This window comes from Vulpes lagopus, chromosome 4 (assembly GCF_018345385.1).
Source record: "Vulpes lagopus strain Blue_001 chromosome 4, ASM1834538v1, whole genome shotgun sequence".
Taxonomy (NCBI): domain Eukaryota; kingdom Metazoa; phylum Chordata; class Mammalia; order Carnivora; family Canidae; genus Vulpes; species Vulpes lagopus.
Genome location: NC_054827.1, coordinates 51,494,191 through 51,515,223, shown reverse-complemented (window position 1 = coordinate 51,515,223; position 21,033 = coordinate 51,494,191). Strand labels below are relative to the sequence as shown.

General features: G+C 43.3%; 1 protein-coding gene across 1 annotated transcript in view; it reads left to right on the top strand.

Moving 5' to 3' along the window:
- Window positions 1-18,268, top strand: part of SLC37A3 (solute carrier family 37 member 3) — an 82,855-nt gene extending 64,587 nt beyond the window's left edge. Inside the window, exon 14 of the mRNA XM_041753420.1 lies at window positions 18,153-18,268. Within this exon, the coding sequence (XP_041609354.1) occupies window positions 18,153-18,227 (75 nt within the window). The 3' untranslated portion in view covers window positions 18,228-18,268. The remainder of the gene's footprint in view (window positions 1-18,152) is intronic.
- The last annotated feature ends 2,765 nt before the right edge of the window (window positions 18,269-21,033 follow it).

Genomic DNA, 21,033 nt, shown 5'->3' with positions numbered 1-21,033 from the left:
GACTCTGTAGATCAATTTGGGGAGTATTTCCATCTTAATGGTATTAAATCTTCCAGTTCTTGAGTATGGGATATATTTCCATTTATTTAGGTCATCTTTAATTTCATTCAATGATATTTTGTATTTTTCAGTGTACAAGTCTTGTACTCCTTTCGTTATGTTTTTAATTCATTTATAAGTATTTATTTGTAAATAATATTTATATTTTTCCTGAATAAATATATTTATTCCTAAGTATTTTTCTTTTTTTAAAAAGATTCATTCATTCATTCATTCATTCATTCGTGATAGACATAGAGAGAGAGAGAGGTAGAGACACAGGAGGAGGGAGAAGCAGGCTCCATGCTGGGAGCCTGACGTGGGACTCGATCCCGGGACTCCAGGATCGCGCCCTGGGCCAAAGGCAGGCACTAAACCGCTGAGCCACCCAGGGATCCCCCTAAGTACTTTTTTCTTTTTGATGCTATTATAAATGGAATTGTTTGCTTAATTTCATTTCATATTGTTCACTGCTGGTATCTAGAGGTAAAACTGATTTTTGCATATCAATCTTGTGTCCTACCACCTAGCTGAATTTAGTCTATGTCCTAATAATTCTTTTCTGAATTCCTTAGGATTTTTTTTGTATGTAAGATCGTATCATCTGGAAATAGAAATAGTTTTACTTCTTCCTTTCTAATATGGATGACCTGTATTTCTTTTTCTTCTTTTGTTTCTGGTTAGAACTTCCAGTACTGTGTTGAATAGAAGTGGCAACAGTGGCCATCTTTGTCCTGCTCCTAATCTTCGAAGGAAAACATTCAGTCTTTTACCATTAGGTATGATGTTAGCTATGGGCTTTTCATAGATGGCCTCTTACCTTTTTGTCATCCTACACTATCTTGTTTCTCTGTCTACCCTCTGAATTTATGGTATGGTGGAAGAAATGTAGACCTCAAAATCAGATTTGGATTTGGATTTGAATTGTCTTATTAATTCTACCAGGAGATGTTGTTAGACACCAATGTATAGAGGAAAATCCCTGCTCCCAAACTGCTCTTAATACAGTGAGAGAGACTGTTACATGGATAAAATATTGTAGTGTGATGAGTGTTGTGATGGGGTTATAGCCAGAGCAGTGAGGAGTACAGAAAATAGGTCCTTGGGAAGATCATCTTGAGGATACAATGCCTAAATTGCTCTTGAACAATTGGAGATAGTCTTGGAAGAGAGGAAACATGTACAGAGATGGGATGCTGGCTGGATTGTGTGAACCACAGGTAGGTCTGTGAGGCTGGAGCGTGGGATGCATGCAAGTGAGGGGCTTGAGGTGATCCTAGAGAGATAGGCAGGGCCTTGCAAGCTTCTGAAGGCTTTGTGAGAACTGGATGGTGGTAGGGGAGAAGATGGATTGGTGGTGAGTGGGACCATGAATGGGAAGATCTGGAGATAGGAGGTTGTGCCTATGCAGGGAAGAATTGAGGGCCCAAAGTAAAGATGGAAGAAGGGAAGAGAGTCAAGGAAGATTCAGAGGTAGAATTATTAAGGCATGTTGCACTTGACTGTGAGAAGTGAAGAACAGGGACTTGAAGAGAATGACTCTCAGGTTTCTTTTTTTTTTTTTTTTTAATTTTTATTTATTTATGATAGTCACACACAGAGAGAGAGAGAGAGGCAGAGACACAGGCAGAGGGAGAAGCAGGCTCCATGCACCGGGAGCCTGACGTGGGATTCGATCCCGGGTCTCCAGGATCGCGCCCTGGGCCAAAGGCAGGCGCCAAACCGCTGCGCCACCCAGGGATCCCGACTCTCAGGTTTCTGATGTGGGATTCCAGATTGTGTGGTGGACTAACCTGAGATTTAGTTTTCTCATCTGTAAAATGGGACAAGTACTTCACAGATCACAGTATATATGAATCTCAGCACAAGCACATAGTTGGAACTCAGTAAGTACTCATTCTTTTTGCTTTCCCTCATTGTTTCTGTTTCTTCTGTTCTTCAAATGTAGGTCTTCATTAGGTTAGTTCTGTCTTCAGAATGCTTTTCTTTGTGTCCCGCAGTCCCCATGGGCATCTCTGTGTGGGTGACTCCCATATCTCTCTCCACCCTCATCTCTCTCTTAAGTATTTTTGACTGTGTTCTGGGCATCTACATGGCTTCTTAACCTTCACAAAGGGGAACCATCCCTCCAGCCTCTTCCTCCTCCTTATGTCCATGAGCCTATGAATGCTGCTATCATTTTCCATCATTCCAGCTTAAAATCTATTTTTTTTTCAAATGGGGAGTATTTTTATTATTTTAAAAAAGATTCTATTTATTTTTTTCTTTTTTTTTAAAATTATTTATTTATTTATGATAGTCACAGAGAGAAAGAGAGGCAGAGACATAGGCAGAGGGCGAAGCAGGCTCCATGCACTGGCAGCCTGATGTGGGATTCGATCCCGGGTCTCCAGGATCGCGCCCTGGGCCAAAGGCAGGCGCCAAACCGCTGTGCCACCCAGGGATCCCAGATTCTATTTATTTATTTGACAGGGAGAGAGAGAGAGAGAGAAACCACAAGCAGAGGGAGTGGCAGGGAGAGAGAGAGGGGAGAAGCAGACTCCTTGCTGAGTAGGGAGCCCAGTGTGGGGCTTGATCCCAGGACTGTGGGATCATGACCTGAGCCGAAAGGCAGACACCTAACTGACTAAGCCACCCAGGCACCCCAGGAGTGAGTATGTATGTATGTATGTATGTATGTATGTATGTATTTTTAAGGATTTTTATTTATTTATTCATGAGAGACACAGAGATGGAGAGGCAGAGACACAGGCAGAGAAAGAAAGCAGGCTCCATGTGAGAAGCTCCACGTGGGACTCAATCCCGGGACCCCAGGATCACACCCTGGGCATGAAGGCAAACACTCAACAGCTGAGCCACCCTGGCGTCCCAGGAGTGTTTTTAAAAAAATTTTATTTAAATTCAATTTGCCAACATATAGTATAACACCCAGTGCTCATCTCATCCTGTAAAATCTATCTTTCTAATTGAAAAACACATTTATCTCTTACGGTTTCTAGTTTCCCAGAGTCATTTTGATGTCTTTCTCTCCTCTCATCTCCTCACATTCAGTGAGGTTCGGGCTCTGTTTGATCCCCTCCACAACACTGTACACACCTGTTTCCTTTTCTTTCCCTATTATACTGCCTTCCTTCAGGCTTTCACTAGTTCCATGTGGAACTAAAACACTAGTTCTCTATCCCTGGTTTTTCTCCCTTTTGGTCCACCCTGTAGGCAACTGCCAGGCTGAGCTTCTAGGGACTGACTCGATCATGACTGTCACCCTGTTGAGTACCTTCAGGGAGTTCTCCACACCCACTGGATTGTTGCTTAAGGCACTGCATGTCCAAACCCTCTGTGCTTCTCCAGTTTTATCTCTGCACATCCATGTAGAAAAATGAGAGAATGTTCTACACCTTGAGTATCATTTCTGCCTCTTCCCTCGTGGAAAATGTACTTGTTCTCCAAATCACAGCTCATGGATCCTGCCTGACTTTCATCAAACCAGATAATTCTTCTTCCTCATATCCTGTAGGGCTTCGTCCTTATTTAAAATGATTTGTGTACATATCTTATCTCTCCCACTAGATTTAATCTCCTTGAGGGTGCCTCCTTCATCTTTGTAACCCCCAAAATGCCCTTCTCATATTCAATAAATATTTGTTAATGGAATGTACTATATTCTCATCTTCCTGAAGCATGAGCTTTGCTTTTCCAAATGCCTATCCCCAAGGGTCTGTGACACAGACAATAAGAGGATGAAGGACAGCAGACTTTCCCCTGTGGATATTCTTGTAATTTAATACAGAGTAGTAGGAGGATATTACAAAGACACATTCTTATTTAAATCCTTGGTAGCTAAGTCCAGCAGTGTTTGGTGTGTTTGATATAGTCCATATAACATTTAACTCTTTCTGTGGCTTGCATGGGTGTAAGTCATCATTGACTGTATGGGGAGCTTGATAGATTGGGGAATTAACCCCAAGCACTGTGCAGTTATGTAGAGCTGTAGGTACTAGTCTGCCTTTTCCTTGTAGAATCTAGAACTTTTTTCTTTTTTATTATTTTATTTATTCACACAGAGAGAGGCAGAGATATAGGCAGAGGGAGAAGCAGGCTCCCTGTGGGAGCCTGATGTGGAACTTGGTTCCAGTACTCTGAGATCATGACCAAAGGCAGATGCTCACCCACTGAGCCACCCAGGGGTACCTAGAAGCTAGAACTTAAGCTTATATAGTTCCTTGGTACTTTTCAGTCCAAATAAATAGTCAGGTGACTCATTTGGGAAATTACCCGAGCGAGGTATGCCTCACCCTCCCCTGCCATTCCCTGAAATGACTTCTCACCAACCTCAGCTGGGTATGGAAGGAGGTAGCTCTCAATCCCAGTTTCCGATTAGTGATTTCCAGGAACTGAGAACGGAAGCAGGAATAGAAAGAGTTAGATAGTTTCCGCCTTGTTCTAAAAAAACTCAAATATTCAGTTCCTATAGCACTTGTCTCCTGGCAGCCATACAAGGAAGGAAAGAAACTGTGAAGGGTGCCAGGGTGCCAACAGAGCATCCATGTCCTTGGCAGAGCTCAGAATAGTATTCACGGCTCTCAGTGATTCATCGTGTGCAGACCTGCCCACCCATGATCTGAGTGGCTGAGGACAGGGTGAGTCAGGCCTCCAGCAGCTTCCTTTCCTGACTTAAATTCTGTGCCCTTCCCAGGCTTGCTGGACTGTGGAGCAGAGGGGAGGCTGATGATGTAAGAAGTGGTGCCAGCTAGGAGAGGAACTGCTGTGGTCCGTTCTTTTTTGAAGGGGTTCCTGCTTCTGTCTGCACCAAGCCCTAGGGAAATATGGAGAAGAGGAATCCTGATATTTGGAAGGTAGTGGTTGTTTTAGAGACCTATCTACATTTGGGGCCTCCTTAGCCCCACTCGCTGGACATGCTTCTATGTTGATCTTTATGGAATCCTTCAGGGTTATAGTCTGCCTTCTTTTTAAAAAACATATATAGTTTAAGGTTTTTATTTATTTATTCATGAGAGACACACAGAGAGAGGCAGAGACATGCAGAGGGAGAAGCAGGCTCCCTGCAGGGAGCCTGATGTGGGACTCCATCCCGGGACCCCGGGATCATGCCCTGAGCTGAAGGCAGATGCTTAACGGCTGAGCCACCCAAGCGTCCCTAGTCTGCCCCTCTTATAAGTTGTTGTTTTTTTTTTTAATTTTTATTTATTTATAATAGTCACATAGAGAGAGAGAGAGAGAGGCAGAGACACAGGCAGAGGGAGAAGCAGGCTCCATGCACCGGGAGCCCGATGTGGGATTCGATCCCGGGTCTCCAGGATCGCGCCCTGGGCCAAATGCAGGCGCCAAACCGCTGCGCCACCCAGGGATCCCTGCCCCTCTTAAATCTGATCTGTGTTCTGTTCTCTTTGTTCTGTTAATTTCTCTTAATTATTTTCTCTCTCTCCTTTGCTCAGCAAGAATTAACGTTTATGTATGAAATCACAGCTATTGGATTTTTCCTTTTCAGGATAGCATTTCAACCAGGTGTTTTCACATCCCTACCTATCACTAGCCCTAACTCAGAAAATATTAACAACACCAAATTACCTCAATGCCACATCCCACTGTTCTCAGAACTAAACCCTCTAGTGTGGTTCCGGGCCCAGAGTTTACCACATTTGTCCCTATTTGGGCTGCAGCAGAATCCCCGGTATAAAAATCATTCTAATGTCATACCATACTTCAAAATGGATCATTGTTCATCTGGTCAACCCAAGACAGGCCACAGGTCTCATGGTCTCCTTTAGCTAAGCTTCCCATTCTCTCATCACTGCACAGCGCTTGCTGTGTATCCCATCTTATGTTTGTAGCAAGGCATTTTTTCTCTCTTGCCACTTTTCCAGCACCGATTTTCTTGGATCCACTCAAGTTCAAACTGTGACGTGTCCATGTTCCTCCTTCCTAGCTGGGGCTCCTTGCCTTCTAGCTCTGTGTCACCAGAATTGTTCCAGGATGGTTTAGAGAAATCCAGGCACAGCTAGGTTGGGTGACTTGTCTAGAGTGACATAGCACTGTCTGAGTGAGAGTGATAATTTACTGCTTTAGAGATTTTCTATTTTCCCTTCATTGTGGCTGCATGGCACACCTGCTCTGAGGAAAATGCAGCTTTACCAATAAAACATCCAAGTGCATTTATTTCCAAAATGAGCTAGACCATTGGAGTTAGCTCCAAAATGAGCTACCAAACACTGGGGTCTGTGTAGATCACACCATGAGTGAGGAGAGAAAACAGGAGGAGGTTGGGTGTGAGGACTATTTCACTTTTGTACAGGGTCAACACTTGTCATAAACGTGACCTGGTCTCTGGATCAAAGCCCATTCTAAGCCCTACTGGATGACCCGCTTATTTCATACATGTTACACCATATTTTAAAGCACAAGGGGTAGTTATCTAAAATTCACCACAGTGGGATAACTTGGGGGTGCTTCAATGTGAAATGTTTTGAAGTAGCTTTCATTTTTATCATGAGAGCAACATCATGAAATAGGTAGGACAGAGATTGAGGCCCATTGTAAAGTGAGGACCCCAAGGCAAAGGGAATGAATGAATGAATGAGTGAATGGGGCCATTCAGCATTTATTCCAAAGAGCACAGGCTTGGTTAGCACAGTTGAGAGCTTGTTTGGAGGTTCTAGCAGTGGAGCGCAGCTACTCGTATACCCTTGACCGAAGAACGGTCCTCCTCTATCGGGGATGGTCGTCTTCTTCGACTGAGCGCGCAGCTTCGGGAGGGACGCACATGGAGTGGTGAGGGAGGAAGGGGACACCCGCCTAGCCAGCCAGATCAGCCGAATCAACCCTGGCGATCAATGGGGTGACAGATGTCGCAGCCAGATCGCCCTCACATCCAATTAGCACAGTTGAGATTAGACCCCTGATCTGTATTTGATTTCTCTCACACTGTTCTTTTTTCAGGAAACTTCTTTCACGTAAGTGATGAGACCTAGTCCATCCCCAGAAGGACCTGTGCTCTGAGTGATTTTATTAAAGCCATAATGCATTTCTCTGAATTATTCACACACTCTTCCCAAGAGTGGTGCATGTGGCATCTGGAGTTTATACTAAGTCCTGGGCGCAGGCTCCCTTCTGAAGTCCCTCAAGACTCAACTCCTTTGGCTCTGTCCATACCTTCCCAGGCCCATTCCTGCTAGCATTTACTTGACTTCCTCCTGACCATGCTTCCCATCTATTGGCTCCTTATCTTGTCAGGGGGCAGGAGAAGGGATCACTATGTGACTTGCTCTTTGGAGATGCTTCCCTTCATTCTGCCAGTCACCCCAGGTGCTTCCTCTTATTGCTTCACAGAGCTCTGAAAACCCCATGGTTGACCATTTCAAAGATGTGCCTTTGGTGATCCAACAATGCCTCACTCTTGGATTTTTATCACACTCATCCTAAACATCTTAGAAGCCAGCTGTTGGCCTAAGCTTTTCCCCTTCTCCTCCACTTAGAGTGCCAAGCACTGATGTCTGGGCCACAGAAGGGGTTGCTATATGTGTGTGCTCTCCAGCCTCACCTGGGCCCCAGTGACACTACACAGTCCTGGAATTCTACTTCTTTTGGCTCCCTGGGTCACATTCTGCAACAGATGTGCCATCACTGAGCCATCAGAGTCTCACTTCTTATCTTATCAATGAGTAGGAAGCCATCTTCTTTCCTCTCCCCAAAAAAATGTTCTCTTGACTTCCCCTCCATCTGTGCCATCCTGACCCTTCGCCAGGTCTTTCCACTCTGCTCCTGCCATGCATCTTCTGCTCTTTTGGTTCACTCTTCTTTTTCTCTTTAGTCTCTAGTCTCCTCCATGCTCCTGGTTCTTCTACTTTAGTCTCTCGTAACTTAAAAGCACTGATAAAATGAATCAAAATGATGACAACCCCCCCCTTCATCTTCATTGTTAAAGGAATTGAAAAATCATCTACACCCTAAATGATATAGCCACTACCCTCTGCCCCATTCTGATTCTCCCTCTCCCCCTTGCAGCCATCAGCTTCTGCTACTCCTCTGTAGAGCCCCCTCCCCCTCCCCTTCATTCCCACCCTCCTCTTCATTCCCATCCCATAGCTACTATTCAAGGCCAGACCTTCCTTACTTCTCACCTAGCTGTTCAAAAGCCTCTGTCATCTCTTTCAATATATATATATTTTTTCTTTCAATATATTTTATACGTTGATACTTAGCTAATCAATCTCAGGGACAGTTTTGAGGACTTCATTTTGCTCAAGTTTAAGTGGAGAATCCCCAGTTTGGCACTCATGGGCCCCTGTCCTGGTCTCTTCTTACCTTTGCAGCTACTTCTCTACTTGGATTCTTCTCCAGCCAAACTGGATTCTGTACTGAAATATACCCTCTGTTGTTCTTTCTCTCGACATTGACTCATGTTTTCTCTTCAGGAGCAGCCTTGCTTTCTTATCTGTCCTTCAGTATTTGGCTCAAGTTCTCTCACCTCCAAAAATCTTTTAGTGATTCCCCACAACTGGGTGTGATTTCCTCTCTGAATCTCTTGACTTACATTTAGGAACCTCTTGAAAGTACTGTCATGTTACTACTATTCGGCGTGTTTCTGGCCATTGATCTCCTTGAGGATAAAGAATATATATATTTGTAATTTTATCTCCCTTCTCAGCCCAGTGTCTTGTGTAGAGCTTTGCATTATTACTGAATCCTTGCTCAGTGCACATGAGGTGTCCAGTGTTAATCACTCTGAGCCCAAGGTGTCAAACCGGTGGCCCACAGCTCACATAGTAGTCCCTAACACATTTTGTGTTGCTGCTCTAGAGTTGTTGTTGGTTTTTTTTTTTTTTTTTTTTTGGTGGTGGTGAATTATGTAAATGATTTTTTTGGTGGTGGTAAATTATGTAAAATATAAAAATTGCCATTTTAGCCATTTTTAAGTGCAATTCAGTGGCATTAATTACATTCACAGTGTTGTGCAACCATCACTACATCATATCACACCATCTCTTTCTACACCATTTTCATCACCCCAAACAGAAACTCTGTAACCTTAAGCAATAATTCCCCAGCCCCTGGTAACCTCCTATCTACTTTCTATGAATCTGCTTCTAGATATTTCATATGGTGGAATCATACAATATTTGTGCTCTGTATCTGGTTTATTCCATTCAGCATAATGTTTTCAGGGTTCACCCATTATGTAGCATGTAGCAATACTTCATTCCTTTTTATTGCTGAATAACATCCCGTCTGTGGTGTGGACAGACCACATTTTGTTTATCCATTCATCTACTTGTGGGCACTTGGCTTGTTCCCACCTTTTGGCTCTTGTGAATAATGCTGCAACAAGCACTGGCATAACAAATATCTGTTTGAGTCCCATTCTTTTTTAAAGATTTTATTTATTTATTCATGAGACACACACACACACACACACACACACAGAGAGAGAGAGAGAGAGAGAGAGAGAGAGAGGCAGAGACATAGGCAGAGGGAGAAGCAGACTCCATGCAGGGAGCCCAATGTGGGACTCGCTCCTGGGACTCTGGAATCACGCCCTGTGCCAAAGGCAGACACTCAACCACTGAGCCACCCAGTGTCCAAATCCTATGTTAAGCTTTTTGAGGAACCCACTGTAGAGTTTTAAAAATTTAAGTCATTAGCAACTTTAAAAAATGAAGGATTACACATAAAAATTAGACTTTTTTTTTCAACTTATCTTGAAAAAAAAAAAAGAAGAAAGTCTAGCCCTCCTGGGTCTTCCAGGCTTACCTCTGTGGGGTTATAATCTGCTGGGGATGAGTGGGGACCATTCCCTGTAGATGAAGTATCTGTCCTGATGGCATCAGACATGGGCATGCTATGTCTGGTCCTAGTCTAAGCCTTTGTTCTGGTTCCTTCCTTTTATTATGTCTTCTCAGCCCTCCCATACAGCCACTCTCTCCTTCTTATGTTCATATTCACTCCATGTTATCTGAGTACATACTGTTGTTTTCTCTTTCTAGGCTGTAATTGTCTAAGGGCAGAGTATCTATCTTTTTACCTCAGATTTATTAGGACCAATGGGCATGTTTTTGGACCCAAAGTCTTAGTTATATTACATTTTTAAATTGCATATCTGAGTTTTAGGGCAGAACTAATTTGTACAGTTATGACTAACAAGTCAACCAACTGCCACACTGCATTGTGGAAAGTTATAAGAAAAGGGGGAAACGTGTAAAATTGGGGAAATGAATTACAGATGACAGGCAATGAGGGAAGGGCTAACCACTTCCTCATTTAAAATATTTCTTCATAGGGTTTTCTTTTTTTTTTTAATCACTGTAGGCGGTAGTCTAGTGAAAATCATCTAAAAGATGATTTTCAGAAAACTGAAGTACAGTATCATAGAACAAGTTAATATGAAATAGAATTAAGAGGATGCTTGGGTGGCTCAGTCAGTTAAGTGTCTGCCTTTGGCTCAGGTCATGATCCCGGGGTCCTGGAATCAGCCTGTGTGGGGTTCCCTGCTCAGTGGGGAGCCTGCTTTTACCTTTCCATGTGCCCCTCCCCGCTCTGCTTATGTTCTCTCTCACTCTCTTTCTCTCCAATAAATAAGTAAAATCTTAAAAAAAGAAATAGAATTAAGATGTCATGTCTATAACCACATACAAGAAAAATTGAATCACTATCTCACATCATATATAAAAGATAACTCAAAATGGGTTATCACCTAAATGTAGGAACTAAAACTATAAAATTCTTAAAAAGAAACAGAGGAGTAAATCTTTGTGATGCTGATTCAAGCAGTGGATTCTTAGATATACACCAAAAGAAAAATAAATTGGACTTCATCAAATTGAAAAAAAAATTTTTTTTAAAGATTTTATTTACTTATTCATGAGAGACACACGGAGAGAGGCAAAGACATAGGCAGAGGGAGAAGCAGGGAGCCCGTTGTGGGACTTGATCCTGGGACTCCAGGATCACGCCCTGAGCTGAAGGCAGACGCTTAATCACTGAACCACCCAGGCATCCCCAAATTGAAAACTTTTGTGTTTCAAAGACCACCATCTAGAAAGTATAAAAGTTCATGGAATGGGAAAAGTATTTGCAAATCATATATCTGATAAGGAACTTGGGTCTAGGATTTATAAGGAGCTCTTACAAATCAACAAATTAGAAAGACAAACCAATTTAAAAATAGGCAGAATCTGAAGAGCTATTTCTCCAAAGAAGTTACGCCAAGAGCCAACAAGCTCATGAAAAAAAGCTCAACATCCTTAGTCATTAGAGAAACCCAAATCAAAATCACAAGGAGATACAACTTCATATCCATTAGGATGTTTGGAATAAAAATAAAGTTACAATTACAAGTGGTAGAAAATTTATGGAGAAGTTGGAAACCTCATACATTGCTGGCAGGATTGTAAATGGTAAAGCCACTGTGGAAAGTAGTCTGGTGTTTCCCCAAAATGTTAAACACAGAGAAAAAATGTTAAGCATAGAGTGACCATATAACCCAGCTATTCCATTGTTAGGCACCGACACAAGAGGGTGAAAATATATGTCCACGTAAGTGTTCATCACAGTGTTATTCAGAATAGTCATAAGACTGGAAGCAACACAAATCTCCATCAACTAATGAATGGATAAACAAAACTGGTATATACATGCAGTGGAATATTTTTCAACCATAAAAAAAGGAGTGCTATATTGATACATGCCCTAACATAGATGCGTCTTATAAACATCATGCCAAGTATATGTGCTGCCAAAGCAAGCACAAACATTAGGTCAAGTGAAAGAAGTCAGATACAAGAGATTACAGGTTGTAGGATTCCACATATATGAAATGTTTACAGTGGGCAAACCTATGGAGATAGAAAGTAGATGAGTGGTTGTCTGGGGCTGGAAGGAGGGGGGAGAAATGAGGAGTAACTGCTGATGGGTACAAGGTTTCTTTTGGGAATGATGAAAATGTTCTAAATTTAGATTGAGTGATAGTTACGCAACTCCGAATATATTACAAACCACTGAACTGTGAAGAAGAAAAAAGAATAAGGAAAAGAAACAGAGGACTCAGACATAAAATGTTCTTCATTCCTTTTGCTTAACTACTAAAATATACAACTCGAAGATGACCAAAGAAAGTGTGTCTGAAGCAGTTTGAACGAAAGCACTTACAGGTGACCTGGAATGGTGTGTTGAATTTGCTTGAAAACTCAAGGCTTGCTCCAGGCACCCCTCCATGCAGGATAAACATGGGAGGAGGACAGATGAAATAAAATGGGCAAAATGTTGATAATTGTTGAAGCTGTGGGGTGGGCACATAGGAGTTCATTATACTGCTCTATTTTTGTGAATGTTAACAAATTTGTTCTTAATAAAAATAAAAATAAAAAAAAGACAGCCAAAATGTCTGCAGTTCAGCAGATGCCCACGAGATTTTCCCAAGTTTGGGGGGAGCTCTGTGTGGAAGGCCATGACTGTGGACTTCTTGTGCTTATCCCAATGCACCTGTATCTATGTGAATAGGGAGGGATGTGGTTACCCGAAGGAGAGGCCGTAGCACTTTGGGGGATGTGTTCACTTTCTCAGGCTTTTGGTCAAAGGACTACAAGCTGGGTGGGCAGAGGGGGTTTATTTTTATTTTTATTTATTTTATTTTTATTATTTTTTAAAGATTTTATTTATTTATTCATGAGAGACACACAGAGAGAGACAGAGACACAGGCAGAGGGAGAAGCTGGCTCCATGCAGGGAGCCCGATGTGGGACTTGATCCCAGGATCTGGGATCATGCCCTGAGCCAAAGGAAGACACTCAACCGCTGAGCCACCCAGGCGTCCCGCAGAGGGGGTTTAAAACAACAGAAATTGATTCTCTCATAGTTTGGGAGGCTTAGGTGTCGATTGGTCCAGGCTCTCTCTTAGGCTTTAGGGGAGGATCCTTCCTTGCCTGGCTTATGAAGGCACGGCTCCAGTCTGCCTCCATTGTCACGTGGGGTTCTCTTTGTGTCTCTTCACATTGTCTCCCCTCCATGTGAGTCTTTCTCTGACTCTTTTCTCTACTAAAAAGGACTCCACTTGTGCTGTCTTAGGACCCATCCTCATTGAGTATAATCACATCTTGACTTGATTACATCTGCAAAAACCTTATTTCCAAATAAGGTCACATTCACAGGTGGTGTGGGGGCAGGTTAGGAGTTCAACATATCTTGGTGAGAGGTGGTGGAGACACAATTTCTGAGCAGTGCACATTGCTACTGTGACTCCTCAGCTCTCCAGCAGGCAGGCTGTGGCAGACATAGTGCTCACAATGACTAGACTTACCCAAAATGCTTCACTCCCTGGCCAACTTTATCTTTTCCAAACTGAGACAAACCTTTTCTGGGACCCATCTTCCCTTTGGCAGCCTTGACTGATGAGTGATCCACCTAGACTCTTCCAGTCTGTCACCTCCTTTCACCAGAATGTTCTTGGGGATAATTCTAGCCATTGTTCCCTTGAGATATGTTTCAGGAAAGGTCAGTTTCTTACTCTTTGATAGAGACATGTACATCACTTTTACAGTTTATCTTTTGAGCTGACTGCTGAAGTTATTTTAGACTCTACAGTTAAATTGACCCAGAAATCATTCCTCTTTTGAAACTTCCTCTGAAAATGTTACTCACTGTGACTCTGACTCAGGATTACATTGTGCTGTTTCTTGCTCTGGTCTTTAACCAAAAGCAATAGCGTTGGACCTCTATGTTCAGTGGTACTTAAAATCTATATAATTTTAATATTCATAATTTTATTCTAGTAAATGCAGTGAGTGATAATTGCCACGTACTCTCAGATAGTCAACTCAAGAGTTTCATGGAGGAAGTGTGAGCTCCTCCATACTTGGTGAACTGTGTGGGCCTCGGACTGTTGGTTACTTTTTGGAAGAGTTTGGAGAAGGGGCTCGTGCCCTTCCTCCACACCTCTCTCTCTCTCTCTCTTTAACTTTTATTGTTTTTAAAAAAGATCTAATTAATTAATTTGTTTGAGAGAGAAAGAGCACAAGCAAGAGGGGGAGCAGAGGGAGAGGGACAAGCAGACTCTGTGCTGAGCAGGGAGCTCCATGTGGGGCTCAATCCCAGAAACCCGAGATCATGACCTGAGCTGACATCAAGAGGTAGGTGCTTAACCGACTGAGCTACCAGGTGCCCCCCCACAGCTATCTTTTTTTTTTTTTTTTTTTTTATGATAGGCACACAGTGAGAGAGAGAGAGGCAGAGACATAGGCAGAGGGAGAAGCAGGCTCCATGCACCGGGAGCCCGACGTGGGATTAGATCCCGGGTCTCCAGGATCACGCCCTGGGGCAAAGGCAGGCGCCAAACCGCTGCGCCACCCAGGGATCCCCCCCACAGCTATCTTTAACCTGTATTTCAATTTCAGTCAATGGGAATGATTATCAACCCTTTTGTTTTCCTCTCACCGCTTCCAGGATAGTGGGATGGGCCAGAGCAGGGAGGAGCTGATGTTTTGTGGAGGAGGAGAGGCTGGCCTGACCAAAGGGCAAGGAGATGAGAACCAGAGCGAACTTGGATGCTGGTCTGGGGAGCTTGGATTTGGATCACCGTGGTTCCTGAGCTGAGATAGAGACTGGTGGGCAAAAAAAAAAAAAAAAAAAAAAAAAAGAGACTGGTGGGCACAGGATGCAATATTGATCCTTGCTTTCCCCCCAGCCCCGTACACATGTGGAAGTTAAGTGAATAGCAGTATCCAAAGAAAGCTATTAGTGATATTTTAAGAGCTTCTGGGTATTGCCTGTGTCCTAAGGGCCAGGCACTGTGCTAACAGCTTTATATGCACTGGGTCCCTGCCAACTGCCCTCAATTTCTGTCCTGTGTATGACAGTAGTTCATTCTTTACCTTGGGTGGGCTCTTCCATGTTGCTTTTCAAAATCCAGATTTACAAAAGGCTCTCAGTTTTACAGTAAAGCTCATTTCTCCCTCTTCCTATGGTGCAATTAATATACTGTATGCGATTTGTAGGAAGTCTGTTTACAAAGGGCTCTTTTAGAAGATTCCTTTTCTTGAAAGGACAGAAACACAAATAACACAAAGACTCAGAGTGCATTGATAGCTCACTTATCACGAGCAATATTTAATGCAATAGAATTAATTGTACTACTAGAAAGGATTGAGACTGAGGTCCTAGGAGCTTTTTATAACTGGATTGAAAGGATCCATAGACTCACCCCTGACATCCAGTCAGAACCATACCTAACCCACAATAGAGTCAGGGTGATTTTTTTTTTTTAAGCTATCCATTAAAAAAGATCTTCTGAGGCAAGCCCATTCTTTCCTTTGTTAGTTTGGATCAGAGTCTAAAACCCTGACAAGTCAAAGTTCCTCCGCGCTCTTGCTATGATTCGAGCCTGTTCCTTTTATGTCATGTTCTCAGTGGAGATGGAAAAGACACTGTCACCTTCCAATGTATATATACCTGTTAAATTCCCAAGAACTGCTGCTAACTGGCCCATTTAAATAACTGCTACCTTCTCTTCTAGTGTATGTTTCTGACCTCCCATTTATTTTGTTTACTATTAGAGTATTCGGTTTCTCCAAGTTTCTTTTAAAAAGTTGCACCTCAGTGGGTTCACATTCTTATGTCTTTAGCTTGTTTCATATCTCCTTTCTCTCAAATGACAGGGAAGTAGGGGTTCTATAAATTGTTGAAGACTATGGAGACAGAGGGAACGGGAGTCATAGAGTTCATGTGTAGGCTTCTTTAGGCCAAGTGGCATCCAGATGAGGGCTGCTGGCTAATTTCAGGTCCACGTTCTGAGCCCACATTGTGCAAAGTTAGTAAACATAACATATGTGAGTTACCTGGGATCTTGAGGGGACATCTGCTTGTTACTTCATGATCTTTATCCCAAGTTCCTGCCAGTACCCTTAAAAATTAAGCAGATGCTAGATAAGTGGCCCTGCGAGTGTTTGACCTGCAGTCAACTGCTGCTTTAGCCTGAATAACAACTATTAGAGCACACCTTGTATCCTGCAATGCAGTTTAGAAACATGAGGAAATAGAACCAGGCTTGCGCATTTTGTGCCAGCTGGAAGGGACCTTGCTGCACCTCTTGGATGGTCATTCCTCCCGGGCAGATGTCCCAGTGTGGCCCACGCCACCAGGGACAGCTCACAAACATTTAACAAAGTGTTAACAGCAGCTATGATTCTGTTTTAACATATATTAGAAAAAAAGATAACAAGCACCTTGACCCAAGAATCAATTTTTGAAAACTATTAAATAGGTAAATAGAGGAAGCTGCAGGTATTTGTTTTGATGTTAATTGAATTAATTGTTGTAAAGAAACAAGCCAGTTGTTGATTAGTCGATTGCTGTGGAGAGAAGTGTGAAGGTGGGACCCATGTGCCTCAGCTGGGAGCCCCTGCTGGAGAGGGTGCGGGAGACCCTGGGCCCTCACTCTGCCAGCCATCCCTGGCTTGCCCCTACTCTGCTGGTCCTCTTGGTCTTTCTTCTTCACTCTCTCTCGTCTGCAAGTTTCCCCTCTTCTGGGTTTGTTCCTCCTCCCCTCCCTTCGTCAAGGCATCTCTGGTGGTCCTCTGGTTTTAAGAGGGAGAAGGAAGGAAGCTCACGTTTATCGATCATTAATTATTTGCTGGAAGGTCACAGGCATAGGTTAGGTGGCTGCTAGTGAGGCTTTGGGTGATTTCTCATGAGTTCTTCTCAAATTTTGATGTGCCTGTGATTAGGAATCACCTGGAGATCTGGATAAAGTGCAGATTCTGGACAGTAGGTCTGGGGTGGGGCTGAGATTTTGCATTTCTAATAAGCTCCCAGATGCTGTTGCTGCTGCTGGTCCGTGGCCCACACTTAGGGCAGCAAGGGTGGAAGGTGTGGCTCTACTTCTTTAGATAACTAAGAATAGAAAAGGGTATTTATAGGAAGAGGAGGAGTTCTGAAACCACCTCTTTCATCTGCAGTGAAACCAATATAATTATTAAGAACACTGTTTACAAGTCCAGCATGTCTTGTTCTATGTAAGGAATATGAGATAGTTCCTTATACCAACTGAGGCGGTTTGTAATGAAAACTTTTGGTTCAAGTTGTTGCTAGGGCGCTGCCAAGGGAACCAGCCACACACAGGGAGTGTGTAACCTAATATTATTGTGTGTGAAATAATGAGCTCCAACCTACAAGAGGTAGGAGGGGTTTGGTTTCACTCCTTTGCTCAGGTGGCAGGCTAGCGTCCTGGTCTGCTTAGGCAAACTGAGGTGCCTTCTCCATGTGGGGCTGTCCTTTCTCTGGGGAAAGAAAATCAGTTTGTTGACTTGTTCAGAATATATTGGTATGTTCACATCTGTTTGGTTGTAAGAACCACAACTGCCAGTTTGTTCTGAAGGTTACAGTAGATACAGGATTACAAAACAAGCCACTAAATAAAATAGGACCCGGATTGAGGGCCTATGATTAAAACTAAGGGACTTGCTCCAGGGCCATGCTATTTTGAATGGAATGACCCTTTATATTATCTTAGCTGCAGAGATCAGAGAGATGCTCGTGTGCCATGCTGCAGTTTTATAGTATCCTTTCTGTGAGGGCAGAAAAATCTATCGAAGGAAAAAGGCAAGTTTATCTTTTCTTTCTTTCTTTTTTAAAAAAATATTTTATTTATTTATTCACAGAGAGAGAGAGAGAGAGAGAGAGAGAGAGGCAGAGACACAGGCAGAGGGAGAAGCAGGCTCCATGCAGGGAGCCCGATGTGGGACTCGATCCTGGGACTCCAGGATCACGGCCTGGGCCTAAGGCAGGTGGTAAACTAACGAGCCACCTAGGCGTCCCAGCCATCTTTTCTTTTAGAGATTCAACTGCAGCCAGACACTAAGCAAAAATCAAGCCCTCCTGTTGCCACAGGGAGCCATGTGATTGCAGAACACTAAGTGCTAAAAAGGTTCCTGGGGTCCCCTAACATGATCGTGTTTAATTTTCAGGGGGTTGTGGTACTCTGAATTCTCTTCCACCAGAACACACCCCATTCACAATCTTTCGTGTAATTTCCAGGGATTAATGGGTTCCCTCACAAATCATGGATTCCAGGTTAAAAACCTCTGATGCAGTACACTTACTTCTTTTTATAGATGAGAAAATTGGGGCCCAGCAAGAAGCTGACTGACCATTGGTCGCATGGCGATGCTCACATTGAACTAAATTAGACCAGAGGATTTGGGTCCAGAGGTCCATAGGGAAGCCAGTGGTGAGTATCTGTGCATGCCTTACTGCAGAAGGCTCTGAGAAGCACACGTGCCGAGAGCTTTTTGAGAGAGTTAGAACTTTTAGCTGGGAGAAGCTGAATATCTAACGAGTAACATTTGAAGAAAAGTAGAAATAATTGAGCCAGAAACTTATTGGGACCTAGATTTTATGATGTGTTCAAAAGATGTAAGTGAGAAGCCCTGCTGCTACTCGCTAGCTGTGGGCTAAACTGCAGCTTGGATGTGTTTTAGGGCAGGTAATAAATTCCTTTCCGAGTTTGAATTCACATACCAATGTGAATCTTCCACATCCCCGGAAAACTACTTAGGCAAGATGCCCCACTGAAAGGGCAATCTTGGGCAGCCCCGGTGGCTCAGTGGTTTAGCGCCGCCTTCAGCCCAGGGCATGATCCTGGAGACCCGGGATCGAGTCCCACATCGGGCTCCCTGCATGGAGCCTGCTTCTCCCTCTGCCTGTGTCTCTGCCTCTCTCTCTCTCTGTGTCTCTCATGAATAAATAAATAAAATCTTAAAAAAAAGGGCAATCTCAGTGTGGCAACACACTTTGGGGTTCAGCAGTCCATGGCATAGTCTAGATGCTCACTAAAAACTTCTTTATTTGAACAAATGGCTTTATTTAACATGATCCTAGTTTTCAGGAGAAGGGGGAGATCGAAGAAACCGGAGGGAGACCGGTTCAGAGTGTTTAAGTAAATGGGAAAGTTAATGTTCCTAGTGAGGGATGTAGTCTTACAACACGTGACCAAAAGAAGCCAGACATAGAAGAATACATACAATATGATTTTACTCATATTCCACAAATATGGACCAAATTAACCTATGCTATTAGAAGCTGGGGTTTTGGTTACCTTTGGAGAGCAGGGGGTTTAGTAATGGAGGGTGTGTGGGAAAGGGGGCTTCTAGGGTGCCACCAGTGTTCTGTTTCTTGGTCTGGGGCCTGGATACACCTGTGGATTCACTTAATTCATCCACAGGCACTCTTATGACTTAGCACTTTTCTGAATGTGCATTATACTGTATTCATTTAAAACGCATACACAGAGGGGTGCCTGGGTGGCTCAGTCGGTAAAGCATCTGCCTTCGGCTCAGGTCCTGATCTCAGGGTCCTGGGATGGAGCCCTGCCTCAGTTTCCCTGCTCAGCAGGGAGCCTGCTTCTCCCTCTCCCTCTGTCCTTTCCTCCTGTTCATGTTCTCTCTCTCTAAAATAAATAAATAAAGTCTTGGGGAAAGAAGAGCATGCACACAAAATGAAGGATCTAGGCCAGTGCTCCTCAAATGTGAACATGCATATAAGTCACCTGGGAATCTTATTTTTTTTTTTTTTTTTTTTTTTTTTGGGAATCTTATTAAAATGCAAAATTCTGATTCATTTGGTCTTGGTGGGGCATAAGATTCTGTGTTACCAGAGATGGGTATCGCCCAGGATCTTTTTTTTTTTTTTAAAGATTTAAAAAAAGATTTTATTTATTTATTTATTCAGGAGAGATAGAGAGAGAAAGAGAGAGAGAGAGGCAGAGACACAGGATCCTGATGCTGGACTCAATCCCGGACCCCAGGATCACACCCTGAGCCAAAGACAGACACTCAACCACTGAACCACCCAGGCATCCCACCCAGGATCTTTTTCAAGAGAGATCCAGGGTCCAGTGAGAATTTCCTGGGCTTATTCTTTATGTGTGAAGGAGACCCTATATAGGGATGCCAACTTGGAAGACATTAAGCAGCAGTGTGGTCACTTTGGACGGGTCTGGGAAATCTGCCTGCTTGCGGCACCTTCATAAGCAGGTGGATGGTAATCAGAGCCCAGAGTTGTGTCATGCCAGTAAAGTGACCAGCCAGTGACCAGTCCCTGTAGCCCACATTAGGGCATCTCTGCCCCACGGAAGCCACAGGAAGCTTGGAGGGCATGATTCCAAAAAGTATGACGAGAGCACCGTGAGCCTTGCTTCCCTTTCCATCCACGTGCATGGGCGAGACTGGATTTTTAGCCACAACTGCTACATAAATGAAGTAGACATCTCACTTCCTCTTTGTAATAAGCCTCAGTAGAATATAGATTTCTACACACCAAACTTGTATCAAGAAACACCATTATTTGGGATGCCTGATGCTCAGTGGTTGAGCGTCTGCCTTTAGCTCAGGGCGTGATCCCGGGGTCCTGGGATCAAGTCCCGCATGGGGTTCCTGCATGGAGCCTGCTTCTCCCTCTGCCTGTGTCTCTGCCTCTCTCTCTCTGTGTCTCTCATGAATAAATAAATAAAAAATCTTAAAAAAAAACCCACACTATTATTTGGAATGAAAAAAGGGAAGTCACATACAATATGGTTCCTCTCATGGAAGTAGTAAAACTAGGCAGAACCAATCAATGCCTCGTTCAGGACAGAGACAAAGGTAGTAAAATATAAAGACAGGACAGGAAACAGATACCACGTACTATAGGAGGAGGCCTGTGGGGGCAGGAGAGGGCGGTGGGGAGCGGCACAGGGGAGATACCTGCAGCGCTCTGTATTTTATGTGTAGGCTGTGTATTTTGTTATTATTCACTAAACTATAGATCCGCAAATTGTATGTACTCTTTTACCTTCATGCTTTGCTCATCTAATCACTAAAATACAATTCATTATCTTAAGGCAACATTTTATGTTGGGATTTCTTTGTGCCTTATTTTTATTTATTTATTTTTAATGATTTTATTTATTTATTTGACACAGAGAGAAAGAGAGAGAGCGTACAAGCAGGAGGAGTG